The sequence below is a fragment of the Mastigoproctus giganteus genome, chromosome 8, assembly GCF_048544385.1.
Source record: "Mastigoproctus giganteus isolate SK-2022 chromosome 8, ASM4854438v1, whole genome shotgun sequence".
NCBI lineage: Eukaryota > Metazoa > Arthropoda > Arachnida > Uropygi > Thelyphonidae > Mastigoproctus > Mastigoproctus giganteus.
The window spans coordinates 73,131,785-73,144,195 of NC_143582.1; the positions used below are offsets into that span (position 1 = coordinate 73,131,785).

Below are 12,411 nucleotides of genomic sequence, written 5' to 3' on the forward strand. Positions count from 1 at the left end.
CTCTTACCAAGAGCTGCTTAAGTTCTGCAAGCTGCAGCATCTGGAGACTAGGCACCCGCAAGGTGATCTGATTGAGGTGTATAAGGCCTTGAATGGTGAGGATAAATGGGCCTGTTGTACTGGAATCCATAGGATGAATGATGATTAGGTGTTTAGCCAGTAAAATAATATCTTTAATACAAATAGATACTGAATATCTTTAATTACAAATAGATACTGTAGCTTTCGAGACAAATCGTGTCTCTTCTTCAACAGAAAATGGAAACTTTAGAGATGAAATCATTCTATCGCATGCCTCACTGCACGCACAACTGTGTTTGTTAGAATAATTTCATCTCTAAAGTTTCCATTTTCTGTTGAAGAAGAGACACGATTTGTCTCGAAAGCTACAGTATCTATTTGTAATTAAAGATATTCAGTATCTATTTGTATTAAAGATATTATTTTACTGCCTAAACACACCTAATCATCACCACTCAGAACAATGTACCTACTGCCTACATTCCCTACTATCCAGGCATGTCAGGCCGGATCTAAAAAATCCTCAGAGAATACCGCATAAAATGCGTGCAGTTGCCTGGTAGAAACTTACGTTCTCTAGTTTCCAATGTAAAGACCCCAGTCACCCATCTCTTACACAGCAGTGTAATATACTGCATAGCCCGCAAAGACTGTGACAGCTGCTACATAGGAGAGACTTTGAGACGTCTTCAAGACCGCCTTGCAGAACACGACAGAGCGATTCGCCTTGCTGAGACCGACCAGTCTGCAATCGCAGAACACTTCTGGTCCACCCACCATGACCTCAATCCCAAGCGGGACTATGAAATAATTGATCACTCCCGACACTTTCGCCACCGCCTCTGGTTAGAGTCACTCAATATATTGTGTAATTCGAGAGCCATGAACTGCTGCAAAGGCATGACAAGCAACAAGCACACGGGGATTTCCCCTTTTTTTTTTGCATAACACCCTACCTTACACCCTATCTTAGAGACAACCGTTTTAGGTTTAGACAAGCGCTGGAGAAAAACTACTCACGTCCATGCAGCAACAATAAACACCAGTTTAATGATTGAATAACCTACCTCGTGCCCTCACACACCTCACTGCATACACACACACACACACACACACACACACAACTGTGTCCATTAGAATAATTTTATCTCTAAAGTTTCCATTTTCTGTTGAAGACACATGATTTGTCTCGAAAGCTACAGTATCTATTTGTAATTAAAGATATTCAGTATCTATTTGTATTAAAGATATTATTTTACTGGCTAAACACCTAATCATCATTCAGCCTTGAATGGTTTAAGCAGGCTCAATGCTGATGGGATACTTCTGCTTGCTCAGATTAAGAACATGAAGGGGCATAAATTCAAATTGAGGAAAGACAGTTGTACAATAGATGTGTGGAAGTTTGCCTTTAGCCAGTGGGTAGCTGATTGCTGGAACAGATTTCCATCTGTTGTTGTGGAAATTGATAGCTTAAATAAATTTAAGGCTGAACTTGACAACATTTGGAGTGAATGGATGGGTGAAATGGGAAGGTTTTATTTCATTATTTTATTTTATTTTTTTGGCTGATGTTTATATAAGCTTGCTTTCTTGCATCATATGCCTCAACTAATGCTAATCACTTTGAGTTCCCACCAATTCAATTCAGAATCTTTTTTTTTTTTTTTTCCAAAATCCATTGTAACAATTTTCTGATGTAATGAGTTTCAAAGGTAGATATAATGCTTTGATCTAATTAAAGAAGTTGTAATAGATGGTAGGAACATTGCTTCAACATTTGGATGGCCTGGCACGTTATTCAATAGTAATAAAACTTTGAAATTTAAACCATTCCACAAGTTCAACAAGCACACGGGGATTTCCCTTTTTTTTTTTTGCATAACAATTAGCGAGCCAAAAGCAGGAATTCACAATAAAGAATGGAAATGTTGAAAAATTACATCCAACACATAATAGCAGAATTTTCCCAACACAAATGCTCAAAAATACTGTCTTATGAAATGTAAATATAAGAAAGAAATCATGACTACATTTACTCTTAAGTAAATTAAAAAAGTAGTTTTTATCAATTATATTTGTAAGAAACACCAAGAGGTTTTCCCAACTTTCTAATCATGTTAGAGTGAAACCGTGTCATATGAATACAGTGTTGTATGAGGGTTGCCACGCTTTATCAATCATGTTAGAGCCAAACCGTGTTGTAGAAGTACCATGTTATACGGGGGGGTTGCCTGTACATTGAAAATTTGTAATTTAAATGCAAATCTAATAGTTAGTGATGCTCACAAGTAGTATGATAACAAGCTTCAACTTGTGCCTATTGCTATCAAATTTCTAATCACAGAAGGATTACATAAAATACATGATTTCATTTCCTCCATGACTAAATTAGCCACTACTGAACTCAAGCAAACCCATGGCAGTATCACAAGTGTATTGAAATATGTGATTGCCATACAATGCAAAATTGCTGTTTAAACATATAGCAAGACTCAAATACATTACACACCATTTTAAACTTTTAGTGAAGTTCTGGAAACCAATTTGGGAAGGGGATCCTTATCTAAAGCTGAATAGGTGCAATTAAGCACATGCACCATAGGAATTCAAAATAAGGACAGTGCATGAAATGAAATCAGAATCTCATTATCAGTAACAGCTATATCCATAATATGCTGCACAAAATCCACATGAATTAACATCAAACATCAAATGCGATAGCATAAGGGAAATCCCCACAAGTAATTGGGGGGACAGAATTTCAGTAGAAAACCATGGCAGTTTAAAATTCACTGATTCACACATGCTACAAAGGGAGGGAGATAATACCGAGCTGTATACCAAATGACCACTTTAACCCTCAGAACTGCCTAGATTCATCATGTTATGGACTCAGTGAGGTGTCAAAAGTATGCCACATGGACCAGCATCACTGTGCACTCAGTTGCTTGCTACAGTTTCTGTAAATTGTGTGGTTGAGGATCTCTACTCTGAAAGGCTTGTTCCACCTTATCCCATAGCTGCTCGATTGGATTGAGCTCTGATGACTGGGGGAGGTTACAGGAACATGACGTAGTACTGGTGACAGGAACGTGATAGTGAAATCAGCCTATTGCAGTGGCAGTAGGTGATTTCACTAACATGTTCCTGTCACCAGTATATATAATTTGTCCTTGTGAAATGGTGCATTATCCTGTTATAAGAGTCTATTTGCAGATGAATACTGCAGCCATGAAGGGATGCACCTAGTTTGAAACAATTTCCAGATAACCTGTGGCATCCAAATTTTGTTCCACTGGTATCAGGGGAACCAAATGTGCACCATAAAAACACTCCCTCACCATTACACCACCTCTAGTCTGCATTGTTAACACCTTGGAGGATGGTTTCATGGATATTTACTGTTGTTTTGTTCTCCCTTAGCATGAAAGAACAGAACTAGGATCTGTCATACCAGGCATCATCTTTCAAATCCCCACTGTCTAGTCTTGGTGGGCCGGAGCCCATTGCAACCATACGTTCCTGTTTTTTGCTAGGTGGACAGTCATCAGCTGTGATACACCATTCATGATGAGATATGATGGGCTATGCATTCTGAAATTCCTATTCGGTTACCACTATTGAACTTCGTTGTTATTTGACTGACTGTAACTTTTCTGTTACCTTTCACAAGTCTTGTTAGCCTCTGTTGGCAGTTGCATCAACAAGATGTATCAGATCACAGAATTGCCATTGGTTGAATATTATGGATGTTATTGGAATACACCCAAGACACAGTCCACAAAAAGCACAGGATTGCAGTTTCCAAGAAACTCATACCAGCATGTCTAGTGCAGCTTCTGTGCCAAGTTCAAAGTCATTTAAATCTCCATCTTGCCCATTTTCACACTGAATTACACACACATACAGCATTCCTACATATCTGTCCATCTGATATATATTGCATGGTATGAACATATTGTACTGTTATTAAAGGAGCACTCCATTTCATGAAAAGGGTAGGTGCTGGATGGCAGACACCCATATCAACCAGCCCCATATACTGAAAACTAATAAAATGTGTAGACCCACAGTTCTCATTTTGCAAGTCTGTCTGTCTGAGTGGAGCACACATACCCATTTACAGTGTTATCATGAATGGTAACAGCAATTGTTGGAGAACTGGAAATGGGTAATGTATCTAGAGGAAATTCCATTTCATACTATTTAATACCATTGGATGCATACAGATGCAGAGATTGGTGCAAAGTACTGTCTCCAAAATGTATCATGCCCTCTGTCTGAGTCTCAGATAGTGGTAATCTGATATGGGCATGTTTTTATGGCATAGTACTGAATTATCCATAAGAGTTCTCTCCTCCTGAGTTCACTCAGTCCTTGGGATACTTGGTACTGCTTCAGACCAGGTTCTTTCTACATTTTTGTATTCTGCGAAAGATTGTGGGTGGATGAATTGAAGAAAATTTCCAATTTATGTGGCACCTTCTTTACCTCCCAGATTTGCCAAATATCAGTCCACTTGAGAGAATTTATGCTATTATTTCGAAAGATGCATCACACTGTAACTGCACCTGCAAAAAAAAAAAAAAATATATGGATAAAAAGAAGTGCATATTCATGCAGAAATGGGCTAATCTTATCAGGGTTACCTACACATACCTTATAGAATCAATGATAAGGAAAATTGCAGGGACTATGATAAGGAAAGTTATAGGGACTATTTTATTTCTTTTAATTAGTCTGTGCCTACATCATAGCTTTCAGGAATTATATTAATACATTTAAATAGAAAAGAAAGGAATTGTAGTAAAGTGAGAGCAAAAAAATTGCCTGCTGATGTCAGTATCAAACATTTTGTTCACCATTCAGACATGGTAAGAGATCGTTTTTCACAGCCATACAAAACGTAATGAAAAAAAGCTGGATATTTGCCAAGCACACTTATAAAACATATTTAGTTTAAAATAACTGCTGAAGCTGTACTTGTTGTAGGGAAATTTAACATTAAAAATATAAAGTAATATATTCATTTGTAAATATATTTATTTTTGGATACAGGGCATAAAATTTAATATTTCACTTCTGCTACACTGAGTGATAAGTTTATTAGGTAAAGTGGCCCAATAGTGAGTTTCACCTCTTTTAGCCCTTATAACAACCTCACTTTGTCAGATCATAGACCTCGTAAGGTGCCAAAAGAATTCCACAGGGATTCTAGCCTGTGCAGACTCGATCTCACCTCTCAGTTGGCGCAGATCAGATGGCAGCAGAACCTGGCTCTAAACAGCTTTTTCTACCTAATTCAGCAGATGCTCGATTTGGTTGGCATACAATGCATGAGCAGGCCAATGAAGTATGGTAAAGTCATCATCATCATGATCCTGTCAAAAGGCATTGATTATTCTGAAATGATCAATGCCTTTTGATATGCCGCATTATCCTGCTGGAATTAACCATTACCTGATGGATAAACTATGAGCACAAAGGATTGCACCCCTTGGTGGCAACGAAGTACAAGTAAGCTATGGCATTCAGCCATGTATCCACCACTATCAAGGGACCTTGTACACTGCAAAAGCATTTCTGCTGCTGTTGTAGCCTGGTCCCGCTGTCAACATGGAACAACACTTGAAGCAAAATTCAAACCAGGCAACCCTTTTCCACTCGCCCGTCACCACCAAATACGGAGGGTGCGGAAAGGTCAGGGAATGACCACCGCGTATCCCGGAGCAATATGGCCTTAGTTGCTAATGCTCCTAAAAACCAAATAACAACAACAACCTTTTCCACTCCTCAAATGCCTGAAGTAGGTTTCTTGTTCCCAGTGCACCAGTAGCTAATTGTTTTTAAGGGACAAGTGTAGAACCCAGTGAAGTCATCTGCTGCTGTGTACCCCATCTGTTACAAGGTTTGACACATATCCCTTTGCACAGCACTGCTGTACTATGTTGTAATTTCACCAATTGTTGCTTGTCTAGAAAGTTGTATGATTCTTTACACCTCCCATTGGACTTTCAGACCAATAAGGTTGTCTCCAGCCACAGAACTGCCATTGTCTAATGTGTTCTGAGTGTTAAATCATTCTTATCATTATTAGTACACTCTAGACGCTGTTGTGCATGAATGAAAATCCCAGCGGGGGAATATCTGTGATACCTGCACTGACATATCAGCAGCCAACTATCATACCATGCTCAGAATCACTTAGATCTCACTGCTAGCCCACTCTTTCACTAAATTTGGAAAAGCTCGTGCACATGCATGCACACACTCACGCACACGCGCACAACGCACACGCACGCACAACGCGTGCACACACACACACATACTCACGCGCACGCACACACACACACAGTTCCTCAGTATCTGAAACCTGCTTTATATAGCCTTATAGAGGCATATGATACTGTCTGTGACAATGTGTGTGGTTGATTTCTTGGGTGGTGGGAGTGTATCCAATAAAATCTCTACTCAGTGTATATGTATTTGATAGATAATATATACATATATACATATATTAGATATGTAATACAAGATTGTCATGTTTTATATGCAGGTGAGAAATTTTCTAAAAGGAAGACTTAGATTTACTCAAGAGGTTACTGATGATTTACTCAAGAGGTTACTGATCTGCTAATAAAAGTTTAAAAAATCAAAACTTTGGCATTAAAATGAGAAGAAACCTTTTTGTATAGTTAACAAATAGTGAAATATTATTTGTATTGTGAGAGTGGAATTATAGGTGAGGTCTATGAGGTGGAAAAATCCTTACTTACAGGATGAAATGTAAATATAAGAAAGAAATCATGACTACATTTACTCTTAAGTAAATTAAAAAAGTAGTTTTTATCAATTATATTTGTAAGAAACACCAAGTAGAGATAGTGTGATCAATGAATATGGATAAAAAAAATTTGCTCAAAGATGTGCAAATGTACAGAAGGCTGGCCAAAGCTTTTGGTGGGGTAGGGGACATTCCTAAATGTAACATGGTGCTTGTTTTCAAGATATCTGGCCAAAACAAAAATTGCATTTGTATGTGGATTGAACAGAAATACCAGTATAATTGAATGGGTTTGTAAATAAATGATTTATTCTTGATATTGATGATAATAATTTCTTAAAACAGTAAATCTTTCTTGTGGAACTTAATTGGAATATTTTAAAGTATTTCGTAATAGCCAAGATGTATTTATTTTACAAGAAGAGTCTGACAAAAGTATTACAGCAGTAAAGTTACAATGATATAAAAATAAATGAAAGTACGAGTGGCCTCATTTATTATGGATGATCAGAAATAATCAGTTATTTCATTTAATAAAATGAACTTTTCTTTGGTTAAAGCTTGCTATATCTCCTTCCCCACCAGTTCTGTCTTTATTTTTGTGTATCTAGAAAGTTCAGATATTCAGGTATTCAAAGTGTTCATTTCAATACATTCAAAGTGTTCATTTCAATACAGTAATGAAAATATGGTGACAAAAATGGCGTACTTTGATTCTTCAAAAATGTGGCTGTATTATTACAGTGATAATAGCATAAAGCATAAATTTTATACAGGTGTTGCAAAATGATTTGGACAGAAAGTCATCCTGCATGCCATATATTTGTCATATTGCATACAAGTCAGAAAAGTTTCATCTTGTAAGCAAAGTCATCCATATCATTCTTCATTTATAAAGGTTATAAAAATAATTACTGAGATGTAAAATTTTTCAAAACCTCTAAAGGTGCTGCACCTCCATTAATTGAAAATATTGGAAATGCTATATATATCTGAGATGTATAATTTATTTTCAAACATTTTATTGTAAATAAATCATCTTTTTTTTTTTTTTTTTTTTTAATTTTTACTGGATATTTAAATTGAAATTGCATGTACAGTGCAATATATGTAATAAAAAGTTATAACTGAGAGTTAAACACAGGATAATATTCTTGTGACTGCAAATGGTTCAGTCATAATTACTTTTGTTTTGTTGTGTATATTGAGTGTTTAATTATTAGTACATTTTATTGTCAGGTTTCAAAAATCTAAATATTCCTTTTTGTAGAACTCATTATCAAAGTTTGTTGTTCAGTATTTGTCATGACAATTTGTTAGGAAATGTATGTTGTTTATGGAGAGCGTATAGTTTTTTAATGCTTATCTATTTTGGTCAACTGGGCTCTGTATTTATAAATAATGGAAACCATTTATAATGTTGACTTTGATAAATATAACTTACATTCACAACATAAGTTTACTTGAAGTATGAAAAAAAAAAAAAGATAATTGTTATAGAACTAAATATTTTAACAGTTTTAAAATATTATTTAATATTTTAAATGTTTTAATGTATTGTGCACTCTGTACAATACATTAATATGTATTGCATACAGTAAAATTTTTCTATATATTGACTTCTCACCTATTTAATCCACTTCCATGTTTATTTAAGGAATTTGATGTCATTGTTCACATGCAATAAATTTTATTTTCTTGTGACTGCATTATATTTTCTGACATATCACAATATCAATTCAGCTACTAATGATAGTAAGAATGACATGATTATTTAAGAAATCTGATATCATTTTTGGCATAGACAAATATTGTGATATAGATAAATTTATACATTAACCAAATCTGCAAAAGTAATATAAGAACTTATATTATAAATGGTTTCTACTCTCGTACTGATGGACTTGTTTGCATTAATATTTCAAAGTATTGAGTATTTATTTATGCAAATATATAAAAAAACGTCTTTAGAATTGACAGGCAGTATGAGTTCATAACATCTTTTATGAAGCCCCATGATAAATGCTGAAAATTCAGCTTCATTTTTAGTATTTATTAATGTTTATTATTATGTGCACAAATTATCAAGTGAATATATTAATGTGTTTTGACAAATATTTGTTTGTATACTGGCAAAATGTGATAAAATATTATAAAAACATTCCATTTTTACTTGGGTATGTAGATCAAGTTTCAAAACATTAATAAAATTTTTGTTGGATATTACTGTTATGTTTAAATTGAATTTGTGTGATAAAGATCTCCATTCATGATGCAGAAATATCTTTAAAATGTAATACTTATAAAATATATTTTTACATTACATTAATGAAATCAGCTCATTTAATAATATTTGACTTAAATTATATAAAAAAAGTAAATTGTGTAGGTTTGTAGAAAACATATACAGTATTTCTGTTTTACTAAACTTAATGTGTAAAATTTTTCACAATTTTTCTAAAGTAATAATTCATTCACTGGGAATGGCATCCTCAGATTTAAATTATACAAATTCATATACTATTAAAGAGGTATGCTGGATGCAAGGGTAGCTATCTGAATTCTGTGAATGTTACTGTTTCTTAATAAATTGGTTATCAAAGTTTTATTATTGAGTTTATTTATACCGTGGCTCTGACTGAAGGAAATTAACTTGCAGCTGTTAGAATAAATTTTATTTAAAAAAAAAAAAAAAAAAAAAACATGATGATGCTATTTGAAAATGAGATTCAAACTTGAATCTTGTATCTACACTGTGAGGAACTCAGAGTTGTACTCAGTGTTTTAACTGATTGACTGTCTTGAGGACTTTTTAAAAACTCAATTAATTTTAGTAAATAAAATAAAATAAAACACCCTTCCCACATCACCTATCCATCCCTTCCAATAATTTGTCTAGTTCTTCCTAATAATTTATTCAAACTATCCACTTCAACAACAACAGATGTAAGTTTGTCCCAACAATCAACCACCCAATTGCTGAAAAAAAACCTGCACATCTATCCTGCAATCATCCTTCCTCAATTTGAATTTATGTCCTCTCGTGTATAGTCTAAAAACAAGGAAGAATTTCATCAGCACTGAGCTTGCTCAATCCATTCAAAGCTCATTCCTTACACACCTCAGTCAGCTCACCTCACAGGTGCCTAGTCTCCAGATGCTGTAATTTGCATAACCGAAGCCTTTCTTGGTAAGGCTACTTTTCGTTTCCTTTACCAATCTTGTTGAACCTATCTGCGGCTATTCCAGTATATCTATATCCTTCCTAAAATGAGGCCTCCAGACCTGTATTCAATGCTCAAGATGTGGCTTAACCATTGCCTTGTACTATAGAATAATCATCTCCTTATCCCTTCTAGCAAAGTTCGTACATATAATTGACAAAACCCCATGAGCTGTCCTGGCAGCCCCTGTACTGGTTAGAGAACTTCATATCTTACTGCTCAATTACTCCAGCTCTTTTTCATTTTCAACTGAGTGTAGCACCACACAGTTGGTATGTTAATCTGAGATTACTGCTACCCATATATACAGTACCTTGCATTTGTCAATGATGTTAAATTTCAACTGCCACTTCTCAACCCATCTGCCTTATTTTTCTAGATCTTGTTGCAGTAGCTTACCTTGATTTACATTATGCCTGATATACCTTCAATATTATTAATAAATATAGAAAACAACAATGGGCCCGGCACTAAAACCTGAGGGACTCCACTGATAACATTAGTCCATGAAGAGCAATGTCCATACATTATACAAATTTGTACATTTAAAATTACATTAATGCTGAAGGCCACTCCCTAGGCCGCAGCCTGTCCATGGCTTCAGCTGCAATGTTGTGCTGTTAACTGATTCAAAGTTGTTTATTTACAGTGGATTAATATAGGCAATGAAAAGAGCTCAATACATAATGAAAAGAGCAGTGCCCAGTAATAAACACATTTCACTCAACCATCCCTTTATTCATAGCAGTAACCTGCCCTTAATCCACACTACTCCAATTTGTACAGCAGTCTTAGTAGATCAATGCTGTGATTGAAGTATAATTGCACTACCTGTCTAGAAGGTCCTGCATAACCTTTTTAAATAGTGATTATGTTCAGTGAAAGAGAAGTCATGCTAACATGTCAGTAATTCCTTGTGTTACCTTTTGATCTACCTTTGTGAATTGGGGTTACATTTGCACATTTTGAGTCCATAGGGACCTCTCCTGAATCCAAAGATGCTCTCATATTTATGGCTATGGGTTTGCTTACCTCCTTTGTTGCCTCCCTTAATATAATGGTATAGATCCCATCTATCCCAAGTGCCTTTTTATGTTAAGCTTCAACAATTTCTCTTCCACTTTCCTCTCAGTTATCCAAAATCCATTTGCTCCCTATTAGATTTTGATGAACTTCTGGCATCCCATCCCTAAACAACTCCTCGTATGTAAATGTAGATACAAAATATGTATTCAGTTTGTCAGCAATCTAAGCAGAATCATCATTATGAATTTAAAAAATAATAAATCTATTGGCCTGTTTGTCTATATGCATAGAGACAAACAGGTTTGAAATTCTCTGAAATTCCATAATCCTTCTCTTCTCTCCTTCTCAGAAGTAAGTCTCTAAAACTTCCCCTCTCAGAATTAATGTGATGGTGAACGTTCATCTTTTTTTTTTTTTGCTATGCAACTTATTCGTGACGCACATAATGAGCACAACTTCCACCCTTTACGGACCTGGTAGGTTCGTGGACCAGAGTTTGTGCACCACTGGTTAAGTCACATCTTGAATATTGCATACAGGCTTTGGAGATATTATTTTCATAAAGATAAGGACCTGTTGGAGATATATACAGAGAAGACAAAGAATATTGGTTAGGGTTGCAAATGCAAAGGGATATTCTTATCGGGAAAGACTTGAGTTTTTCAAGGCACTGGGTTTGAAAACCAGGGATTTGTGGGTAATCTAATGAAGGTGTTTAAAGCTTTGAATGGGCTGAATAAATTAAATGTTGAGGGCATCTTTAAACTTTCATGTGTGTAACATCAGCAGGCAAACTTTGTAAATTAATGTAAATACAGCAGTCTCCTCTTCTTGCTAATGCCTCATGCCATATGTAATTGAGTCCCCATTAGCATTGTCGTTTACAGTTAAATTAAATGTCCATAACTACTTCTTGTAGAAGGCTACAGAAGAATCAACAAATGGTGTAAGTAGACACAGCTGGAGATCGAATGAATAACATTTAAAACCTGGTTCTTTTGCTTTTTCCTTGTTTTCTCTTTTCATTATATAGGCTTTGTCAGTGACTTCCTGATGTTTTTCTAATACTTCTTATCTGTTCTTCATTTTCTCCCATTTCCTTCATAACTTTTAACTTCATCTGCAATATATCACATCAGTGACAAGTGTCTTGTCTTGGTTTTTTAAAGGCAAGTTTCATTTTATGAAACTATTTCATAAAATTTTCTAGAAACTTGATTTGTTTGCTCTGTGTGTAGTACAAATTGTATATAGTTCTCAAGTTAAGTGACTTGGTAGAAATTTTTTGTTTTTCTTTCCTTCCCTATATAATGGCTTTGTAAGCTGGAAATGATGCAGTACATTTTCTTATAT

The 12,411-nt window shown here is 35.1% G+C and overlaps 1 protein-coding gene across 2 annotated transcripts in view; it reads left to right on the plus strand.

Annotated features, from left to right (window-relative positions):
• Positions 1-7,755, plus strand: part of TBC1D5 (TBC1 domain family member 5) — a 416,292-nt gene extending 408,537 nt beyond the window's left edge. For both annotated transcript variants that reach the window (XM_090379490.1, XM_090379491.1), the window contains exon 21: positions 6,581-7,755. In XM_090379490.1, the coding sequence (XP_090235616.1) occupies positions 6,581-6,609 (29 nt within the window). In that variant the 3' untranslated portion in view covers positions 6,610-7,755. The remainder of the gene's footprint in view (positions 1-6,580) is intronic.
• Positions 7,756-12,411: the final 4,656 nt, after the last annotated feature.